General features: G+C 42.2%; 1 protein-coding gene across 1 annotated transcript in view; it reads left to right on the top strand.

The window, feature by feature from the left end:
- The window catches only part of PTPRT (protein tyrosine phosphatase receptor type T), a 329,075-nt gene that overhangs the window by 251,284 nt on the left and 53,542 nt on the right, over positions 1-24,249 (top strand). Inside the window, 2 exon segments of the mRNA XM_062589625.1 lie at positions 3,003-3,008; positions 9,280-9,457. Of these exon segments, the coding sequence (XP_062445609.1) occupies positions 3,003-3,008; positions 9,280-9,457 (184 nt within the window).

Raw genomic sequence — 24,249 nt, forward strand, 5'->3', positions numbered from 1 at the left:
CTTAAAGCAACATATTTATATTGATACTTTATTAGAAAAATTGCAAACTCTTACCAAAAAGAGAGCAGTTACCTCTTGTATCTTTAGAGTGCATTAAATTAATTTCACAGTGCAATTAAAACAAAGGCAGAGGGCTCATTTATGGTTCCTTATCTCTTGATATTCGTTTCTTCTTTCTTCTAAATGTGAGTTCTTGCAAATTGAAAAAAAATTGGAAGTTTATCATTATAAGGTACATTTTTATTTTTTTTTCTTTTTTGTTTTCTTGTGCATGCTGCCTGGGAACGGTTTTCCTTGTTCTTAGCAGTAATAGGCAGGCAACAGGTAACCACCCGAAACCCGCCCAGCCTCTTGAGCACAGGTGATTATCAGTTCAGGAAAAAAGAAGGTTATTACAACTTCTGGAAGTCTGAGCTGCTTTGTGACCTCTTGTTTGATGTTTTGTCTGCATGGGAAGATAATTTTTGAATTATTCTAACTAGAGTGAAAAGGAGGCAGTGCAGAATCAAATCCTCAGTAACATGGCATTAAGCTCATTCATAGAAGCTCATTCACACGCGAAGTTCAAAATGTTTTAAGTGTTTTGGAGATTTCCATCAGAACATACCTGAAGGTCTGTGTGTCCTAAGAGTGTGTTGTAGTATGTAACGCTGTGGCCTGTACTGTCTTGGTGCTCCAGAAAATTCAAAAATAGAAAAGAAATCCCACTAGCTTGTGGAAATACTTTATTCTACTTTAGCTCGATAGGCGTAGGATTGGGACATGAGAGAGTTATGCATAATGTCATAAGAAAGGAGGGGGGAAAGGCAGGATAGTTTTTCAGTTTTGGCATGGATGAAACTTTTGTAGGACTATTCCAGGGCTGTGTGGTTGATCCTAGAGAGGTATGACTTCCTCACACATCAGTTACTTTAACTACACATAAAGACAGCTTGGTGAAACTGGAACAAAAGAAAATTGGCATTACTGTGGAGCTCAAATGCATTTTAAATTGAGAGAAATGGTCCTGTGTTTCTGTAGTGCATCAGCAACTAGGAGAAATGCTGTCACTGAGCAAAGGGGCCTGCCTGGAAGATGAGCATGTAACAAGCTTAAGACTGCAAAAGTGAATCCAGGTCCAAAAAGTGACCAATGAAATCATACTCGCCCCCCTCAAAAAAAAAAGTCTTCAGCAGAAATAGTGCAAAAATAATTGAAAATCGGGAGGCATCTCCCCACACTCTACTCTCATGATTTTGCTGCATTTGAAAACTGTTCCTTTAATAGGTTCTATTCCCTCAAATTCATTTAAGAAGGCTTCATTGTCTTCTGAAATATATTCTGTTTTTGTAGACAGATAATGTATTTTTTAAACAGATCTTGTCCTCCTTCAAATCTATTTGTTATTGCGTTTTCTCTTTTGATACACAGGAATGTTATTCTTTTGACAGGTTTATTCTGTTTTATGCTATTTATTTCAGAAGACTTCATTGCATTTTTTTAAGTTGGATGCATGAAAATACTTTTTTTCTTGAACAAGTCTGACTTTTAAAAGTTATTTTTGAGCAGAGGTTCATGTATCACCATAATTAAATGTTAATAACAGGCACACTTATGTTACTCTTAATGAAAAATATTCCCCACTGGGAAGACAGATGAAACTTCCTAGCATTTGAATGCCCATATAACTAGTGAGCATCCTCACTTTTACCAAACTTAGTATCCAGAATTGTATAGAGGGATGAAATATGTCTGTTCTGGGGGTTTCCTTAACCCAATGAGGTAATGATCCAACTTTGAATTACTGGAGAACTTGGTGCAGAGTTGGATGAGGCTACAGGTTAACTGAGTTGACTGACCTCAGCCCAGCACCTAGAGGACATCTGCCTCTTTGAGAGCTCTGCCAGGGCTCCCCCGTTAGCATAACCAGAGAGAAGGGAGAGGCCAAAGTTTTAAGGTAAAATTTGGGATAGGTATTTTCTACGGTCTACTGTGCTAATCACTTCAAAGCAGCCATTGCTGGGGCACTCCAGGTCATTTCAGAAAAGAAGGCTTTTTAAACCAGAATAGAATTGTTTTTTCTTTTTTGTGTGAGCCAAGCTCCAGGATTCAGAGTAGGCAGGCGTTTCCCCAGCGTGCTCTGGAGGCTGTTATCCTCATCCTGCCCCATAGGGCTGGTGTTAAATGATGCCGTGGTCATGGCTGCTGGGTCATACGGACACCCTTGTTTGCAGCTGAACCAGCGGCCAACCAAATGAGGAAAAAACAGCAGTAGTTGATCAGCAAAGCCAGAAGATGGTTACATTTTAGAAGACAGTAGGAGCTGCATGTTCCTACCCTTGTATTTTCCCATCGAGATACTGGATAGTCGATATTTCTTCACCATTTCCCTACATGTGGAGATACTTTCATAGATGTATCAGCCATTGTTCATCTCCTGTGGGTCACTTGAAAAGGGTTTTGTGAGCAGACTGTTATCATTATTATGCCTACATAGTAGCATTAGGATGTGTGAGAAGAGAGGTAGGTGTGGGATAGGCCATTTCTTAATAACACTGTAGAGGAAAATCAGATTTCGTCCGAGACCGGTGAGAAAATGCTGCTTCAACTTGCCAGAAAGTTGCCCACTGTTTTCGTCAGGGCATGTAACGGGTGGGTACGCAGACTGACCAAGCGATGGCCGTTTGAGTCCCTGTCTGCGAGAGGGTGGTGGGTGTCCTCCACTGCATGCCGGGCTTTCAGCTCGAAAGTGAAGTCTTGCTGGACCCTGTTCTCTTAGGCCACCATGGGACGTAGAGCAGCTTTGAGCAGGCGAATGGAAAAAGTGGCCTTATTTCAGGGTTCATTTTATAGCCGCCTCTGGACTTCGCTGACTGGTTTTGTAAGTTTGCAGCTGGTCTGGTTGTGAGTTTTTAATGATAACCATGACGAAAGCAGTTAGTGCTTAAAGAGGACTGGCTGTGTGCAAATGATAATTACTCGTGCCCTGTAATGTGTTAGACTTTGTCATTGAAAATATTCAGCTCCCTGTTCTAATTAAAGTGATACAAAAAATGAAGTCAGATCTGTAAATTTGGCCTTGTGATAACAGGAACTTTACTTTCTCTTCAGTTTCTTCAGTTTTATAATTTAAAGCTAGCCCCTGACTAGCTCTGCGGAAGTGGAGAGTTGCAGTGGAAATGTGCTGTCACCTTGCGAACCATCCCATCACTTGTAGACATCACAACAGCTGCTCTTCATCTGAGCTCCTCTTTCAAGAAAATGTAATAACCTTTCTCATTCCTGAGGACCGAAAATCTGCTTGTAGCACAAATTAAGTGGCTCTGCTCTAAAGAAAGAGGAAGAAAAAGAGAAAGAGAGAAGAAAAGTCTTTGTGTAGTGGTTTTGACTGGTTTCTCCAGAATCAATTATTTTCTTAGAGCTATTTTTAAATTCTCATTCAGTTTAGTAACATTAAACTTGATTCCTTGCTGCGTGTTTACCCTCATCCTCCTACAGATTCACCCTGGTTGCCTGTTAATCCCTCATATAAATTCTAGTCTTTCATTCTTGCCAAGGCTACTCAGTCTTGCTGCTTCTCTCCACTTAGAATATGGTTGAAAGCTTTTGGCTCTCATTATTGCTTCCCTTTGCTTCCCTATTGCTTCCTTTTAAGCTTTCTTTAAAAAAATGGGAATGTCACGTTGTAATCTTCAGCCTGCAAAAGAAAGTCTTGTGTCATGTCAAGTGCCTTGCGGCAAGGTGCACAACGCCCAGCACAGGGCAGCTGGAGCGGAGGGTCTGGGCCGCTTCCCGGGCTGGCTAACAGCTCAGGATATAAAACGATGCTGTTCCACCGCTATCTTAATGTTGTCTAGTTACACGTAACTGTCTATGTACCCCTGTATTTGAATCGCAGAAGTGATGTTGTCAGAGGAGTTGATATCATCAGGATCTGAACATGCAAGGGAAAATATTTCTGCAGTTAGGGATGCTTTAATCATTTGTAGGCCACTAGCACAGAAAACAGCATTAAAAAAAAAAAGAAAAGGAAGCCATGTTTACAAGTAATTTGAGAATAACTCTCTTTTGAAAATAAGCCTCTAGGTCTGTTAGGAAATTTTACATTCTGCATGCTGCCTAGCTAGCATGTGCTGCAAAGAAATTACTGTGAGTAATTGAGTAGCTCATTTTTACTCATTATGAATTTTTAACCCATTATTTTTCATTAATTCTTCTGGGTTAAATACTGTTGTGAAGTGATTTTTTCTGAGTAGTGTGTGTTTCGAGAGTGTCATTGTACCTGAGGAAGTGGTATTCCTAGGTGCTATAAATCTAAGACCAAACTTTGTTTCCACCAGGCTTACTGTCCCCTTTCTGGGTCTTCCTGACACCCAGCTGTGGTCGAGACTCCCATCCGTGTTTGCTCCTCTGACTTTGACGCTCCGTTATTCACTCGCATGTGGTGCCTTTGTGCCCAGGTGTCTAGCCCAGCAATCCCTACAGCCCTATAGCCATTTGGTTTTTTCCTCTGCTGTCCTTGTGGGATCCAGTGGTTCTCCCTCCGATGCAGTAACACTGCTGTTGGATGTGGTACCACTTCCACTGCAAGACCAACCATCTTTTTTCTTTATGCCTCCCCTCTTAGAAATCCCACTTAAATACCTGTCTTTTCCTCCTGCTTATGGAGGAGGGATATGCTTGTGGCTCTTCTATTTATCCGCTCTACCAGTTACATTTTTTTAATGTAATATTGAAATTGCTGATTTGAATAAAGAATGCTTCAGTTGGGGTTTATGTGACAGGCTTTGTGGAAGAAACTCGTATCATCAGTCCTGCTTAGCTACATGTGCTCAATAATCATTCTTTCATCGTTTCTTCAGTGTGTCACCTCCTCTGAGAAGGTAACTTCGCACCCGGTGGCATATGGTTTTCAAATGAGGTGGCTGTCCATAATGGCTGGGTGGAAGATTGCTGTGGTGTCTTCTTTTTCCTAGCTGCCATTTTTCTTTCTCCGCGACTTTCTCCTGTCTGTGAAGGCTCTGTTGTCTGATACAATTACCGCAGGATGTCAGTCCGGAAACGTCAGTCCTCAGCTCCGCTGTTGACTAGCTATAGTGCCGGAGATGTATCCTTAATTCTGTCCAGTTCTGCAAAGTAGGTAGCATAATTTATTGTTCACTTTGCATGAGCCTTAAGAGAATTTAAGGAACATGTGAATCACTCTGGATATGTGTAGTTCACATATGAGCTCTTGTGGGTTAGTGGGTGGTCTTTCAGTTTCTTAATATTTTGAGAGAGGCACACTCTGCTCTTTAGTAGCAGCTGGTAAAATCTGGAAGTTTAGCAATGGAGTTCTTCCTTCTTGCAGACAGAAAAGTTTTCAAATGGAAGAAACCTTCTGAAAGATTTAACTCTGGTATACAGATGGCAGCCTTTGGTAGTGAAATTCATTTGAGGTTTCAAAATTTCTCTTCCTAAGAAGTGGATTACTAACTTTTGGCCACTGCTCTGCCAGCTTTGACCATGATATAAAACAAGGAGGAATTTAAAGGCTTGAAAGCCCCAAGGAGCTGTAGGAAACTAACTTTCTGGCACAACAGAAAACCATTTTTTCCAGTAGTTGCATGTTACTGGAATAGTCTGGTATTTAGGTATCTGTGAATTACAGTGTAAGTCACAGGATAGTTGGATTAGGCCTGGGGTTCCCGTGAGTGCATTACTAAAACAGGCACTGCTTGATGATCCATAAACCTGACTTCTTGCAAATTGATGAGGTTAGCAACTTCGCAAAAGAACCCATTTCCCCCTGCTTTGTGCTTTTGCATCTATGTGATGCGCTGAGAATTGCATCCCTCGTGAATGTGCTGCTTGCGCTGTGCTCTGTGTAGCAGCGAGATGCCAGATCTCTGTGTTCAGGGATCTTGAAAGGGATTGAACAAACAGCATGGAGTCTCTAGGAGAGAATTAACGTCTTCAGATAGATGTAGATGTAGAATAGGGCTGGGTGAAGGACAGTGCCTATGAAAGTCAGATTCCGGTCAAGCTTCTGGGACTGTGCAGTCCCAATACGTACATATACACATCTCTGAAAGAAATAACTTCATTTAGTGGGTAATACACAGACAGGGAGACAAGGGATCTGGGTTCTTCACTTCTCTGACTCCATGTTTTCTGTCACTTGCCTACCTTATTAAGAAAGCAAGCGTAGGGCAGAAGATTGTCCTACTTCGTGCTATTACAATGTAACGGGGTGCTGACCTTGACAGGGGCCTCTGGGTGCCCCTGCAATGCACACAGTAATAGCAGTGGTGACCTGTCCTATATTCCGTTATTCCAATATCCTCCTTCAGGTACGAGAAACAATTTATCCCAAGAAATGTGGTGGATATCACCACCAGAAACTAGAGTGATAGTTTATTTTCTTTCCCTTATGATCTCAGCAGTATAGAAACATTACTTTTCAGAAGGAAAAGGTTGGCCCCTCCAGTACAGTAGTACAGAGCATTCCAAGGCTATTTACAGACATTTGTGTGAAATGGCCCACTGAGCAGTTTTTATGGGCTTTTTGCTCACAGAATTTTAAATCTTTATGCATGCATGTAGAGAAGAGAAGCAGAACTTAATCCAAAAAATTATTGAAGGCAAGGAAATACATAAAATGGCAGCAAAAAATAACAGTGGAGAGTAGTAGAAGTCATCTTCTGCAGCTGCAGCAATGGCTCATAGACCCTCCCCCCTGCTGGAATAGAAATGCTCTTGGGTACCAGCAGCTGGTGCAATGCAGGTGGTAGAGCAGCTAACTATGGGAGATTTAGGCGTCTACTAGGAAGATAATCCCCCAGAATGCAAGAAAGCAATGGTCTCCTTCAGAGAACTGTTTGATTGCAGAGCTTTAAGAATGCTGAGGCTCGGGAATTTACTGCCACTGTCATGTTATCAGTTCCTAGACGCTATTAGCAGAGACAACTTATAAATGGTTGGACTAGTAGCCTAAAGGAATTGTTGGCCTTTGCCAAGATACAGAGAGAGGGAGTTATATAGGAGTTTCAAGTGAATCAGTCACCACAGTGTGTAGGTGTCAGGATGGATAATCAGCCTTTATTCTCTTTCTGAAAGTGCGGTAGTCTACAAAGGGAAGGGAAAAAAAACCCACACTGGCCATTCGTTGCCTGTAGTGATAAGCAACAGCCTGGCAGAATCAAACTAATCTAGTGAATTAGAGGATGGAGCTGACAGCATGGTCTGGCTTTTTTTAACATGGTTCACAATATATGAGGACATTCAGATTGTACAAAATTGGGGCATCTGACCATACTAGAAAACCATTCTCCAATACCTGTCATTTACAGTTGTAGTACCAACTGGGATTCAAGTGGAAGATAATTTGGAGTACCTCTGAGTTTCAGGTCAAATAAGTATAGTTTTAGCCATTTACAGGATAGAATTTGTACTTTATCATTTATTTTGCTGTGTGGCAATGCCAGGGTTATCTGTCTGGATAAATCTTGGTGTGTAGCTCACCTCTTGGACAGATTTGCTCTAAAATAGTAAGAAATGTCCAAACATAGATGATACACAGCTGTTATGGCTTGTAGTCCTATTAATGTTTTTCAGACATATACTCACAAAAGTTTGCCAGGGAGCTCTTATTGAATGAGAGAGCTGTTGGACACAGCACATAGCAGGTTGGTGAAGTCATGAGGGACGGAAAGCTGGAAATTACACGTGCTTTTCAAACAGAAAAGAAAATTTTTGCTTGGTTAAATACTGTGCTTTGCTGTGGCAAAACACCGCAGCTCAGCTTTAGGGAAAATGAAATTGTATATTTATCACTGCAAGTGATTAGTTTTCTTGTCTTGCTTTTATGTTTCATTTGTTTTATATTTACTCTTCAAGAGACAATTGAGAGTAGAATATGCTACTTTGTTCAGGATCAGATCCCCATCCCACTGCAGTCCATCAGCTCAGGCCCTGTTGATTGCATATTAGGAAGCCCTATGTTCACTTTCTTGACTTGATCACGGTAACCATTGGTAGTCATCTTTGCAGACAGAGATCTTCTGAAACACATGCAGATTAACAAGTAGCAAATGTCTCAAGAATAAACCAAGTGAGGCTTTCTGTTTTCTCACCAAAACCGTGGCTAAATTGGACATCATGTCCCAAAATGTCTGATTTCTGGGTGGGATTGATTCAGCTTTTCCTGAAACTCAACAGTACAAAGTGGTTAGAAGAGCAAAACATGACAGTTGTCTGACAGCTCTGTTTTCCCCTTTGATTCCTTTTTCCTACTATTTTCAAACTGTAGAGGAAGATTTGGCAGAATTCAACAGTCAAGGTAAAGCCCAAGATAAGATTGTGATCTCACGTAACATGAATCTTGTAACTCCATCAAGTTCAATAGCAGTAATTTTTGGCAAGAATCAAGTACTTTAGGAATATAATAAAAATAGAGTCATTTAGTCTTCAGAAGAGCCATGACTAAAATCTTGTGGGCCTTTCTAAATCAAACTCAGTGCTTTAAGCAATATCTGGAAAAAAAAATCTGTACAGCAAGTAGCAAAGTCAGCAGACCCAAGGTATATAATAAGCACTATATGAGTGGTCCCAGCAGCAGAGAGAAGGGCCACGTTCTGCAGTTGTTGGAGGAGTAACAGAACCTTGAGGTCAGATCATGACAAGTAAGTAAAAGAGGAAATGGTTTGCAAATAATAAGTTTCTAAAAATGGTTTATTGTTAGATATATAGGCTGTACTCTTTTTCTTTTTTTTTTTAGAAGTAAAAATCATGTTGTCTTGCTTAGGCTGGAGAAGAACTCATGCATGGAATACCTCAGACAGTGTGGAGGATGCTCTGTGGGTTGGATTAACACTTGATACATGCGTAGTTGTAATTGCATGTTTACAAAACTCAAGGCTCTAGTATAGTGAGAAATACCAATGCATCCTGATTTTAAAAGAAAAAAAAATGTTTCTACAAACTATTATGGGATATATCACAGCAGACTTTAACATTTGCTATTTCAATGAGTAAGGATTGTACCTTCACTTAAACTACTTGAGATGGTAATTGTAACTGCTATTAATCCTCCTGCTTCTGGGTATGCTGAATGCATCAGAAGAATAAATACCCTACTGCAGTTTAATATTGTAAAATATTATTGTCAGTTGTATTACACTGGGACTTTGCACTTTACTTAGAAATATCTGGCATTAGCCATTATCAAAGGCAAAGAATTAGGTTAGATGGACAGTTAGCGGATTGCAAGTATGCCATTAGGCTTTCAAATGCTTGTTAAAACTGGATCATTTCTACAAGTTCTGTTTTTATCTCCTCCTTCCTCTGCCTCCATCTTTTAAGGAGCTTCCACCCAGAATTCCAATGCAGTGGAACCAGAAAAGCAAGTTGACAGCACAGTGAAAATGGCTGGAGTTATAGCTGGTCTTCTGATGTTTGTTATTATCCTCTTAGGAGCAATGCTTACCATCAAGAGAAGGTAAGTTTCTGCTTTGCTTCCATCTTGGCCCTCCTGGCTTGAGTGCTGTTACTTCAATAAGAAGAATAGATTTAGTAGAGATAAAATACTCCATTTGGGTTGCACGGGGCAGCTGTTAATATTTATGCACATAACATCACCACTAAGATGTCACAGTGAGAGAAGAGAAGCCTGTTTTGCCAGATACTGTGTGAACAACATACAACTATTAGTTACTCGTGAGTGTTAATGATTTAAGAGAAGGAACAGCAGGTGAAGGTGAATAGGGAGATAGAGAAAACAAGGCGATGGAAGTCAGCATGTTAGCACATGCACTCAGCACAAGTGTAGTCTAACGGAAGATGAGATTTCTTTTTTTAACAGAAGTAGAAAACCAGATTTTGTCTCAAAATAATGTGATATATTTATAGTCAGCTACAGAAAACTGAAACGTAAAGTGAAAGCACAGGAGAAAGCTCAAACGCCTGTTGCAATGTCATGGTGATGAGAGCTCACAACCAATAGAGAGAAGAACAGTATCTTCTGAAGTGCTAGATAGGAAAGGGATGAGGCATCAAGACCCTTGAAAATGAAGGTAAGCAGCTCGTGACGAGTCGTAAGAAGGTGGAGATAGTGTAGGAGTAAAGTAAAAGATGGAGAGGGAGAATAATGTGGTCAAAGCTGTTCAAGCAACGTTCAGATTAGATGCAAGCAAGGTAAACTGGTTTTTGCTTAAGGGAGGGAAGGGAGTTGTGGTAACTGAGAGAAGATAGAGTTGAAAACCAGACGGACTTGAGCACATTTGTTCTGTGAAGTGAATAAAACCAGAAGAGTAAGAAATGAGAGATGAGAACAAGAGGATGAGTGAGATTGTGCCATCTTGATGGCACATATTTTCACACAGCAGTTTATTTGCAAAAAAAAGTTCAGTGGGCTTATTGCATCTTGCTATGATGTGGCAGTCTTTCTGAATGTTTATTTTAGTTTATTGGGGGATGAAACTTTATACAGTCATGTATGGAAGTGAAATTTGTTCAAGCAGTTCTTTTTGTGTGATATTCTTTGGACTGTTTGCACTTACACTTTGGTGTAGACCACTGGTAGCTGCTACTATTTGAAGAGCGCCATGTTTGTTGTTTAATACACTATGATTCAAAAAAACGCTTAGGCAAGAGATTTTCTTAAGAAAAGGATACATTTTGTATTTATTTCTACCAGTTGTATTTCTAGAGTGAACCCAACTTTTCAACATTAATTTACTTCTAAATAAAACCTGAGCTACCTAGCCAGGTAACTCCTAAGCTAGGGTTCAAGTAGTATGACACGTGAGTAATCTTGATGACTTTACCGGGTCTACTGCAAGGAGTGAGACTTGGCAAAATGAAGCCCAGTTCCCTTGAAATCTCTTATCTCCATGACAAAAAATCGCATATTTTCCAACAAAGCAACAGCTGTTGAATCAATATATGATCTCTTGTATATTCCTTCAGTTCACATAGGCAAACAGAGTACCTTAATGTCTTAGATGTTGGAGTGCAGCACTGCTACTCAACGGAATCTTGACAGGCTAGAGAAATGGGCTGATGGGAACCTCCTGAAGTTTAACACAGTCAAATGCAAGGTCGTATCTCTGGGATGGATTAACCTTATGCCACAGTACACGCTGGGGGTGACTAGAAAGCAGATTTATAGAAAAAGACCTGGAGGTCTTGGACAGGTTGAACATTAGTCAGCAAAGAAGGCAACTGCATCCTGGACTATGTTAGCACGACTGTAGCCAGCAGGTTGAGGGAAGTGATTATTTCCTTCCGTTCGGCATTGGTGAGCTTGCTTCTGGCATACTTGGTCTGGTTTTGAGATCCTCAGTACAAAAATGATCCTGACATACTGGAGAAAGGCCAGAAGAGGGTTACTTGGGTGGCTGTAGGGTGGAGAACCTCCATTCTTGGAGATGCTGGAAACTTACCTGGATGAGGCCCTGAGGATCTTCTTGTAATGGAGCCTGCTTTGAGCAGAGTAGTAGGCTAGTTGACCTGTGGTGGTCCTTTCTGGCCAATACAGTTCTGCAAAACCAATAACCAGTCACATAGATACTGAATGTCCGTTGCATGAGATGAGTTGTAGGTAATCTAGATTGTGAACATTTAACTCTCAGTTTTGTGCAAAATTTTCAGATTTTGTGGACAAATATAATTGTTTACAAATACCGTAGTAGTGTTTACAGCACCTTTGTTCAATATTCAGCCCAAATACCATAGATGTTTCTGTTCCAGCTCCCCAGGAGTTTTTCAGTGTCAGGAAAAATTAAGCTGGGTTGCTAGTTTTTGTTTAATGCCCACCCCTCCTTCATTCCTGTTACCTTCTGTAAATACTCTTTAAGAAAAGCTTTTATCTTGAAAGTTAAAACCTGTAGTGAAAGCAGTCCTGATGTACGGAATGATGCATCAAACATTCAAACATCCTCCAGTGTGTGGCAGATTTTTGGTTGATAACATCCTTCATTACTTCCACATTATGTATTACTGTTATAAATCATGTATATTCCTCAGCAGAAAACAAACAGTGATTTTCATAGTGATCAAGAATCTGTTATTTGGGTGTAATTTTTCTGTGGTGTGGCATGAAAAGAGCTCAGAGAATTAAGGATACTCTAAAGAGGTAATACGAATATATGCTAAAGAGATAATACTCATTTTCTTCAAGGAAATTTTCTCCAATGTGGAGTTACAAGTATGAAACAGGAGGAGAGTAGAAGAGCAGACATAATTAGTCAGTGTGTGTGTACTTGTAAATACTTCAGTGGCAATAGAGGGAGATGTTAAAATACATGAAGGTTGTTCCTGTATGAGAGGTGTCTGCAATATCTTCTGATCAGGAAGGAAATCGAAAAGCCAAATCTTCATTGCGCTAGACGATGGATTCCTTTTTGGGATTTTCAGAAGCAAAGCTGGCCACCTGGCTGCTGGTACAGGACAGAGTCTCGGGGGCGGTGATTTTTTTTTTAAAGCCAGTCATATGTTCAGTACAGTATCTCCCTTAGTTGTTCACCAAAGACCATTTTTTCCTGTCATTAGATTTCACATAAAGCTCATCTTCCCAAACTCTCTACCACATCTGTAAAAATGTTAATGCGAGACTCTTGCTGCCAGACAGAGTGATTGCTGCCAATCTATTTTTGGTTTAAGTTTGAAAATAGGGAATTTCTCAGAAGTAGAATTACAAGCAATTAATTTTCTCCAAACACCCTGGAGGAGATCTTTATCATTCTGATTCTGAGGAATGCATAGATGTGGAAATATCTTGATGCATAGCCATGATTCATCATCTCTGCTTAATCTTGCGTCTTCCACTGGAAACTGGAGAACCAGCAAAAAGCCAGGTTATCAGTAAGAATTCATCAAAGCGAAAGCAAAACTTCACAGCTGATGTAGGTTAAAAGAGTTTTGGTTTTTTAGATGACATGTTTGCTGTGCAGTGCAGCAAATCTTAATTACAGGTCAGGAGGAAACCTAGAGACCATATAGTTTAGTTAGCAATATAATAAAAAAGTAATTGGATTTTTCCTGTAATTCTTTTCTGATGCACATTTAACTCAGATACGTAAATGAGGGGCAGATCTATCAAAATCCAGTTTTTTTCAGTGTCTGATTCTCACAATGTTTCAGCTATGACTGGTGCAGTGTGAACTGATACTTAGTACAAATAGGCAAATCAAATAAACCCAAAGGGAAGTACTTAGGATGCAGGACGAGTTCTCGGGGCTGGCGCCTAGGGACCCTTTTTGCACCGTGCAGTGGAGCTTGACATAAATGCTCCCCAGCTATTGCTGCCCTGAGCTAGTCCCTGCTACGCTGCAGCCTTCCCCTGGGACCTCTTCCAGCAGCAGCAGTGGTGAGTGACTTGGGGGGTGGCGATGTCCGGCAGAGAAAACTTAGCCATGCCTGGCTCATCGACTTGGAAGTCCTTCCCTGGTTAGAAGCTATGGCGGTGCCAAGAGAGGCGGTGGGGCTCTGCCCGGCGTACCCCTGGAAGGCCGCCAACCACGCGTGGCACTTTGGGGTCGTCTCGTGCAGACCCCACAGTCAACGGCAAGTCGCGACTGGGAGCACATATGGAAAAGCGTTCCCTGAAGATGAACTTAAGCCTGCCAGGCTCGTTTCATTCATAAACTAATGCAGACGTGGACCAGATTTTATCAAAGGAAAGGCTGCTTTGGACCACGGGTTCATTTGAACCCATGGTCCAGCCCGTGGTTGATTTGAACAGGAGGAGCGTGGCTGGGAGCTCATGCTCGTCTGAGCGAACGGTTTAACAGCAAAGTTGTTCTGTTTCACAAACAGAAATGCTGGGAGCTTAACCTCCTGGCTCCAATTTTAGTATTAACCTTCCTTTAAAACGAGATTCTCTTTTCAGTTCACAGAGGCATTAGCATGAGACAGTTTTGCCTTGCGAGGCAACAATGCAGAAAAGTAATTTAATTAGACAAACTTGAGGCATTTCCTTGGAATGGAGCTGGAAAATATCAGAGTGGCATTTGCTCATGGTCCAGGGCATTATAGTTCCTCATTAGTGGACACAATCTATTTGATTTTCCTGAATGAAGCACTTTGCTAGCCCACGCAGAGAGCAAAGGCGGGCAGAGCAAGCAAAGAGGGGGAAGCACTCAGAGAAGGAGGAAACTGGTTTGAGATTAGGATTAGAGAGATCATCAGAAGTTTCTTTTTGCCTTCTGGGAGACACCTGAAATAGGTATACTTTTTGAATCCTACATATAGAAAGCCTGGGCAAGTATTGGCTCATATTTAAAATTTTTTGCAACTGGCAGATTTTTGGGGCCTGCCAGCTGTTTTAAGGAGCTCAGTCAGATACATGAGGTTAAATTAAGCCAACTGGAATTTTTATGCAGTTGAAAAATTGGGTTTGATTTTGTGTTCTCTAAAACAAAATTGTGGTTGAACCCTGGAGCCTGCTAGCGTGTTTGTGTGTGTATGTGTACATCTATGTAAAAAAAATGTGTGTTTGTGTATTATAGCTTCCTGCTTTAAATATGACTAAGCGTCATACGGTATTCAAACTTGAAGCAGTTAACACAATTTGTTTTCCCAGTTCGGAGCCCCACTAGCTATATGAGTTACGTGTTTACAGCTGCAATATCAACATCTGGATATGGACACACAAACTGCTGCAGAATAATTGAGCCTGTTAATTTACAGCATGTGAGCTGGTGATCAGTGCCCACACGGGTGCAATTAGCCACGTAACTCAAGGCAGCACAGTCTTCTTTCATTAATAGATATGTACCTTGAAATACCTAGTATTTATTGTATCAAGGCATTGCTAATGCTCTAAGGAGCTTGTTTGTTTGTCATTAGTATTAGTTAAATATTTTGGGGGTAATAGAGGATAAATGACTGCTTAGGAAAACCATGGTGAACCAAATTAAAAAACAGCGTTTGAAAGCTTTTCTTCCTGGAGAAATTATCCTTGGGCTTTGCCCCCCAAAAGCATCAGTTCTGATTCCGTCTGGACAGTTTTAACTCCTCCATAACTGTATTTCCTTGGAGTGAAGAATGTGGCACTTCTCAGGCTGACGCATTTGCGAGGACAAAGCCTCTAGTGACCCCTTTAAGTAGAAGACTGAATAAATAGGATCAGACAGCCTGTCACGGGTGTACTGTAAATAAGTTCCTTAAACTGCTGTCGGTAGCAAAAAAAAAAAAAAAAAAAAAAAGAGATTTGGGGCTGTGTAGGGTCTCAGATTAGTTCCATCCGTGAAAAGTCAGCTCCTTATTCTGGATTAGGATTTAGATTGTTACCTAAAACTGAATAAAACCCAACAGCCCCTTCAGCAGAACATACCTGATTTACAGGGCAGAATTACTAGAGAGGTATTTGCACATTCAGTGACCCCTGTCGCTTTTGTGTCCTGAGTGAAGAAGGACGCTCTGTCCCCACGATGGGCAGGGTTTGCAGCTTGCCTGATACATTTTAGGGGCAAGTCATGTTTTCAGTGATCTGTAACTCTGACCAATTTTAACACTTAGCTTTGAAATATTGCTTAGCAAGCATCTGTCTTAGGCAGTGTATTTGGGGAGAATTTGAACCAAAATGGCCTGGCCGTTTTCGAAATCTGTTCCTCCTTTTGTTTGCCGCCTTTCGTTCCCCATCCTTAGGGAGTTCATCTTTCCAAGCTTGCTTCTGCTGCCTGGAGGGATAGGCAGTTTTAATGAGAAGCGATTCTCGTGTGATCACATATGTCCAGTGGCTGAGACACGAGAAAAGCAGAAAATATTGCAAGATGTTCAACAGAAGGATTACAGTCGGCAGTGCTGTGTGAAACAGGAGGCTGGCGTATCAGAGGGGCTTAATGGGATATTTTCTGGGCCGGTTCATCTGCGTTGGTTCTCATTTTGCACATCCCGGTGATTTTGCCTTTGCTTAGAGGTTCAAAGGAACTCAGAATTTCACGGTGAAGCTCAGTGGCAATCACTGCTTTTTAATTGAGCTATTGCCGTCTCATGCAGGATTTCCGAGTTTCACAGGATTCTGCCACTGTGCCATAAATGCTCGGTGGTGTACTGGGATTCAGAGCCACGCAAATACCTTGGGCCAGGTCACGTACCCAGCCTGAACTTCAGGCTTGTGGCGAGAGCCACAACCAGGCAGAACAGACCTCACTGCAGTGTAATCATTTGGTGCATTTGTAGTTAGCCGTCTTCTCCCAGGAGAAATCGCTTCCCAGGGCAACGAATAAATTCCATGAGGAAATGGAGCAGCAGGTATTTCTAACGTGAGAAGATAAGACAGGGCAGCTGTGCGATCGGCCCTACGCGCGGTACGCGTAGGGCAGTGCGGGCGGCCGGGCGCAGAGAGCCCCGGCGGTGGCTGCGGCCGGTTCCCACGTGTCCTCCTGGAAGCCGTGTTCAGAGCAATCACTGAAGTGAACCCCTGTATCCTGCGCTTGTGCTTTCTAAGCGCTCCCTGGTATTCTATAATTTTATTATTAATGATCTGTGCGACATCTGTAGCAGAAAAGCCTTTTCAGAGAAGCTGTTTTCTGGTTCTGTCACCTCTTAGCTTAGCACTCTTTGCTGGGACTCATTCTGCGGTGCTGCTCTGTATCAGAACGGTTCTGAAGCTTACTGCAGGAAAACTGTAAAAGGGAATGTGACACCGAAAGCTGCTGCAGAGCCAGTGTTCAGCTAAATACGTAGTGGTGCTTGAACTGGTAATAAACTATTTGCAGTTTAGAGTTTGAGGAGTTGGTTTATCAGTACACGTTTTGTTTGTTGTCTGAATATTCCAAAAGTGGTGTTTTTTGTCACTTTCCTATTTGTTTTTTTTTTTATATTAATAAATTCTACATAATGCTTTCCATTCCAAAAAACATTAAAGCACTTTATAGAGAAAGGTAAGTCTCCCTATGCATGCTTTCGACATGGGGAAATTGAGGCAGAAAGAGAGGAAGTGACATTTTCGTAGTGACACAAAGCAGTAGCAGAAATGGAAACAGAACCATGTTTCCCATCTCTGGTTCAGTATCCATTCCTCAAGCACACGCACCTGCTGGAATAAAGTGTAGGAGAAGAAGAACTCGGTACAAGTGGCAACACAAGTATTTTATACACTGGAAAAAAGCTAAGAGTTCATATAAATCTAATTATGTATTTTTCCTTCTTTTTTGTTTTCCTTTTGGACGTTTTCTTCATCTGACTGGCCATCAACATTTAGAAGAAATGCATATTCCTACTCCTATTATTTGTAAGTACCTAGCTGGCAATGATGTTTCTTGAGCATGCTCGCTGTTGTAATTTGTGCTTTCTTGTATGCTTTTCTTTTGCCACTTTTGCCACTTCTTTTAAACTATTCCATGTATCCATGTCTTTCTAGCAGCTTGCATCTTATTTTCTCATATCACACCTATTATATTTTTCCTGTTTCACCATTGCATCTACAACTGTGCCTGCAGACACCTGTGCAAATGGGCATAGATATGTCAGTTAATGTTCATAGTTTTTCACATGCTAATGGACAACTGCAGAGTGCATTCGTTGTCCACCATATTAAGCCAGACTGCAGGGAAATTCTCACCTAAAAGCCATTGTCAGGCGTTGTCAGCCTTTGCTATAAGCTTTCTTAAAAAACATAAGGTTTCTGGATAGGCTTGATGTTCTTTTTGTTAGCCAGGAATAAGGACTCGACATTTTTGCAGCAAGTGTCTCTATTTCTAGAGCTGCAAGGTCCAGAGTCTCAGTTTAGACCCCCGGGTGATTAATTGGCTCAGATTTTCAGGCATAAATCACCTCTCCATTCCTAATGATGATGATGTGTAATTAGGACCGTTGTTAAGGCACATGAAAATGCTTTAGATATAACAGCTCCAGAGCCAGCCATTGCCTAAAGACAAGGGAAACGAATCAGGGCTGGGCTGTTTTGGCCATGATGATAGTGCTCAGAGGATCAGGAGGAGAGGAAAACTGGAGCAATCATCTGAAGAAAGAGTCCCAGAGAGTTGAGTTGGATGCCTTTGCTGCCATCAGACAGCAGGCAGGGCTGGAGAAAGCAACTGCTGCTTTTGAGAGGAGCAGGTCCGTATCACATACCTAAACCTTTCCCTCGAAAGCAGTAACCTGCCTGATCTACTAGCTTCTGGTGTAGACAAAGTTGTCTAAAGGGCCACATCTGTCCTGCTCGTCCCTGGAGCCTCTCAGCCCTGGCAGCCTCCTCCTTTGCCTGTTCCTATATGTATCTGTGCTCGGACCTCGTAGCTTTGACCTGTGGCAAGCCTGTAGGGTGTTCAGCGGGTCAGCACAAGGAAGGCGTTGACTTTTGGCCATTTTAGTGGAAGTTAACTTCTTTTCCGTGTGAGTTGGTTAAAATCTTAAGAACAGGGTGAAGGACTTAAGTATTAGGCTCCCTATGTACCTGTTGGGGTGGTTTTACTTCTTGAGGTGGCAGATCAGAAAATAATTGAAAGAGGACCCCTTCCATTTGTTAACTGTGCAGAGAGCTGAAACGTGCGGTGTTTGAAACTCGCACTAACGAGACTTGACTCTGCTCAGCTGCATAACAGTAAATGCAGAGTAACTCCCTTTTCTCTAGACCTCACACCAGTTCTCCTAGAATAGCATTTGACCGTAAAAATTCAGAATGATTTCAATAAAAGTTAAGCTAAGTGTTAAACTCGGGGACAATTTTAACGTGTAAGTGCTTTTCATGGTAATGCCTCTTCTGCACGTTTCCTGCGGATGTCAGAACAGCGCTATCTGCGCTGTTACGCTGTTTTTGTTTCCTTACGACCAATCAGCACAGTTGCCTGTAAAATTCAGTCCCTGGTCTTCCATTACAATTTTGTCTTCTTTCTGCAGGCAGTGTGTGGTCAGACCATTCCCTGCTTTATTATATTTGAGTTCCATGTATTTAAGAACCACGAATCAATTTCTGAGCCCTGTCTGACCCCTTTTTACTACTGAGCCACGGCGTTGCTTTAAGTAGTTAGCTGAGGATTACTCTGCTACAGAGAAAGTAAGGACATCATGAAGCTGTCTCTTTGCTGTCTTGCAGTGGCTTCAATGGATCACATATGTTAGAACTTTTTTCAAGGATCAGGAGAGTGACTCAAGAAAAGTGAAGAAATAAGCCTCTGGAGATTGCCCAATTCTGAGGTTGCACTGACTTTCAGCAGCTACAGAAGCAAGTAGTGATGGGCTGCAAAGATTTAATAAGGTGGATGTGCATCATACAGAGTATCGCAGTTGAGGGAAGGCAGAGGTGCCTCTAGGCAAGCTTAGATGTTCATAGCACCTGCAGAAGCCTTGAATGGAGAAAGGAGCTTAGGCTGCAGAAACCATATAACTGTATTTCCCCAACACAGCACTCCAAACTTACTGCGAAGAGATCGCAGGTATCCCACCTAGTATGAGCTCTGCTAGCTGGGACATCACTACAGCAGAGATAACACCTAAAAAGTCATCAGACGGAACATACTTCTAGCGGCATCAAGCTGTGCGTATCAGCATTTCGTTTCTGACCAAGGCTTGGTCTGATCCCTGATCTGGCGAAATTAAGGTCTCTTTTTTTTTTTTTTCCTAAACAGCAATTGGTATGAAGGGCACAAGTGAGGGAAGAAAGCAGAGAATCCATCAAGAAGCATATGATTAAATTTTATTTAGTTTCATATTTCAAGTTCCACATGAAACGGGGTGTTTTATTGTGATTGCAGATGAAAATCTTAAATTGCTAAGGATTGCTATCTTAGGCAAAGCTGATAGAAATTGCCAGAGCTTCTTATGAACAGAAAGAAGTTTGATTTAAGTTTATTTGAAGTGTTGCAAAAATAAGAGCAGCAATATGTGTATTCAGTGATTTTTTTAATAGAATTGGTTCCATGTTATGACCTCATATGAATGTTTTAGTCCTGAAGCAAATTTGAATTGAATGAGTTATCAGTATTGAAAAGCAGGTTCTCAAATAGATCTGCTGGCAAACCTTTAAATACAACCATATGTACTTCATTGCTTTATTTTTAGTTTCAATTTCTGGACTTCAAAGTTGTGCTGCTTGGAGTAATTCTTTTCCGCTTTCAGATAATTCCTCTTAACCCTTTCTCACCTGCTTTGCTGTCATTTCTTATTATTAGGGACCAAAATCGCTTGCATTCCATTGCTTTCCAGGACTCTGATTCTGTAAGATGGTAGAGTACCCGTAACTTCAGAGAAACCAGTCAAAAATACTCATAATATTTAAAAGAGAAGCTCCTCTTCATGCTACTTTATGCTTAGTGAGTAAATAGATACGGGATTTTTGCATGGTAGCACGTCATAAAAAACTACCTACAACATATGGGAAGGGACGTTACTGTGGCTGAAAGAGAAGGCCTTTATAAACATCTTTAGCATGGATTAAATAGAAATGCAAACCCAGAGGGCCTCTTTTCCCCATCTTGGTCAGCATGCAGAGTTGACATAATTTTGTGTACCTCAATTTACCCTTCATTAAAAGTTAGTTTCAGACTCTTTGACATCCATGGAAGAATTTGGTCTACCGATGCAGAGTATGCCAGTTGAATCCTCCTTGCTTGCAAGGGGAAGAGAAAGAGCGTTATGAGCTCCGGTCCTGGTGCACTGATTACATCACTGTCACCAGGATGATGCTGGAAACTATTCAGAGGAGTTACTCTGTGTTTACACTGAGAACAAATTTTACCTGAGATTTCTACAGAATTAGTTTAATACATTGGAAGATACAGTTCAATGTTGTGCTGCTAAAATTGATGTAACATTGCAGCAGATGCAGTATGACCTAGCAGTGCCTGAGAGGGTTTTTTCTTTCCTTAGGTGAACTATAAAACCTAGATGGCATTATATATACTTTAGGCTTTGCATTTAATGACAGACACCTCATTTTTCATTACAGAACCCTTATCAGTAATTTCCTCACAAGGATAAGGAATGGAAATGTAGACATTGTTTTATAAGTGTATCTTCCCCCCCCCCCTTTCTACTGATTATACATACTATGCTATGGAATAGCATTTGATCAAGAGTGGTATCGGACCAGAGGAGAAATCTTCCTGGCAGTAGATGGATTCATGTATATGTTACAAGCAGTCAGTTTGATGTTATTTGTGAGAAAAGGACTCTCAATGGCAAATAAGTTGCTTTCCATTATCCTTTAACTGGCAAGAGTGCTGAGGACCCTATTGCAATGTATGAAGCACCTGCAACTCCCACTGTAATTTCATACAAGTTGTAACTGTTGCAGAAGTTTGAGCCAGGAGTTTCTCTTAATGGAACAGATTCTATCAAAGGCATTAGGCTAAATTTATGCTGCCTTTTTTTTTTTCTTTTTTTATAACAGAATTTAGCACTGAATTTATTTCCAACTTCTGCGAGGGCATTTGAAAAGAAATAAAACATCAATTTCATTTACAGGTGTAATTCTGCATAAACCACATGCATACATAAATATCTCTATGTATCTTCATAGAAGGTGGGATCTTCTTGTGCAAGTCAGCTTGTTAAATCAGAATTCTAGGAAGAAACTGATTTTTCATTAGGTGCTGGAGGAACAGAATAATGAATCAGCAGTTAAGACAGCTAATGAAGGCAAAAAAAGAAAAAGAAAAAGATCCAGGCAGTATGTGAGATTTTATTTAGAACATGTCCTTGCATAACTGCTAGCCTGAACTGTGAAGAAGGATGTGCTCAGTGAATGTGTTTATACAAGTACATTCTTCTGCTGTATGTCTCTGACTATTCCAGCTCTGGTGCCCTTGTGGGTAAACATCCTCTGCAAATACAGTGATTAATTTGCCCAAGGCAGCGTTAGAGAATCCCATCCTACACTCACAGATCCTGTAAAAAACGTTCCTGCGCTGAGTGTGGCTTCACTGTGGCAAGGACTAAAACATACGAGGACAAACTACCTCGATGCACAGCAGTAAGCAGAGGGTTTCACCTTGTAAAGGCATCAAGAAGCAGTAACCTGCATATGTGCTTAGGCCAGAGGATGTCCCTCAGCCCTGCTGGTGATAGGCGAGGAGACGTGAGGACCTGCGGTTCCCAGCAGGAGTGGGGAGGAGGTCCCCGCCGCTGTGCTGCCCCTCTGTCCTGCTCCGCTCCTGCCGTGCTGTGCGTGAAGGTCTCCGGGGACAGATTTCACAGCCTACCTTCACGGCCTGCTTGAGTGAAGGGCAGCCTTTGCTGCATGAAGTTTTTCCAAAGTCTAAAATGAACGACCCTTCCCATAGTTGAGCCACATCGCTCTTTCCCGGCCGCTGTGAACCAGGAGAGCACCTTCCCTGTGGTCACAGTACCCTTTCGTGTATGTGGAGACTGTTTGAAGGGCATGTTTTCTAGATTTATCTGTCTTGTTTGTCTCTGCTTGACCGTCTCCCTTTGGTACACGCGTGATTTGGAGCACGGCGTTGCAGGAGTGGGCACAGCGCTACGGCAGATGTAGTACTTACCGACGCGCAATTAGAGCAAAAGAATTGCTCCGCGCTGCACGGCCCATGGCAGCACGTAATTACTACCTTCTGCTCCACCAACAGGAAGCCGTTCGTCCAAGCGGAGCGCGGGACCTAGCATCGAGAGAGGGCTGAGGCGGGTCCTCTTCGGTACAACCGCTAGTTAACCAGCGCTCCCCGTTGTGCATTTGCATGGCCTTCCGTGAACCTGGGCAGATCTCTCAATAAATGGTGTACAACCTCCAGGCGGGCTACTCTGCACAAGCATCTAGTGGGAATTGTGTTGTGTAGCCTGCTCAAATTGCTTATTGGAAATCATGGCACTAAGCAATTTTTGTCTGTAGGAGGAAATTTCATGTTTAACTTACGTGATCTATATCTAATGTCTAAATTACCTGTGCATGCAAATCTACATTATAGTATATATAATCCATCCTTGTGAGACGTCTAAAATTAAATCTGTCAATGTACACGTACAAGAGCTCTTTAGGAGTGGCAGCTAGAGATTTAGCATTCAGGCTTGTAAAATTGATACAAAAAGCTAGAAAAGTATTTGAAGCTGCTTTTAAAACATAATTCCTGCAGTTTATCCAGATGGCTGCAAAATTGGAATCTGATCCTGCGAACACCTAGAAGTGAAAATATTGCTTGAACTTTGTGATTTATAGCCGTAGTGGCAAATGCTTTCTAGTTGATAGAGTCCTTGACTGTTACACTGGAAATCCTGCGATTTCTGTGTGACGTTTGAGCCGTTTACATTTATCCTCTGATTGGAAGAGAAGCTTCAGGAGCAACCAAATCAAGCCTCCATCGTTTTTTCACAGCTGACACTTGGTTTAGGTTCCCTGTTACTAGGTCCTGCCCTGCCTTCAGCTCCCTCGACTCCCGCTGCCTGGTCATACAGCTCGTTGCATTTTTTTTTTTATTTATTGCACTCTGAGCACCTTTCTGTCTCCTCGCGCCTGTGTGTACCATGCCCACGTGCGTCCTCTCTTCCCTCCCGGAGAGAAGTTCAGCTCATGATTGAGCCAAACAGGGCAACGCGGTAAACTCCATCCGCGGAGTTTTGGTTCGTGTTGTCTTTTTTGGCACGTTTCCCTTGCACTTAAGTGTAAAGCAGCCATTACTTTCACCTCGTCGACGTTCTGCCGTTTCAGTCCCGTCACCGCGCGTCGAGCGTGTCGGCCTCCTCCTCCAGCTCTCTGCCCGCTCCTGGGTTTGCTCCCCCGCTCGAGCGCCTGACGCGCGAGGCAGAAAGCGTCTTCCCCGCGGCCGGCCCCGAGCGCCGCTCGGGCACCGCCGGCCCCTCGGGCTGGAGGTGGTGGTGGTGGGTGGCGAGCGGAGCGGGGCTGCGGCCTCCCGCAGCGCCCTGTTTTCAGGGACGCTTTCCCCGTTCCAAAGACGTTTTGACGGGCCAGCAAATAAGCCTCTGCCTAGCTGTGGGTTTAAGCTGTATCCCTAGCGTTCTAGCAAGTGCTAGTCATTGGATTTTATAATCCTTTCTGTGAATTATAATGATGGTGAGGACCGAATAGGCTTAGTCCTGTGCTGCCGCTCTACCCAGAGACGTAAGCGTGGCGGAAAAGGCACGTTCAGAAACGGCGGGGCGCTCCGTGTGTCTGGCCAGCTTAGCTCAGAAATCCTCAAAAAGAGAGAGGTCTCCCTCTAAATTTAGATGAGGACTTTTTAGGTGCTTGGGTGCGAGCGGGAGAAAGGCGGAAACGGATGGCACGCTGTTGAAGGAAATTCATGGCGCTGGCGGGTGCCAAGCCAGGTCGCCCTCGCGAGCTTGGGCTGCTGGCGGCGGTTGCAAGTTAGATTGAGAACTTTAAACTCATGTCAC

The sequence above is a fragment of the Rhea pennata genome, chromosome 16 (genome assembly GCF_028389875.1).
Source record: "Rhea pennata isolate bPtePen1 chromosome 16, bPtePen1.pri, whole genome shotgun sequence".
Lineage (NCBI taxonomy): Eukaryota > Metazoa > Chordata > Aves > Rheiformes > Rheidae > Rhea > Rhea pennata.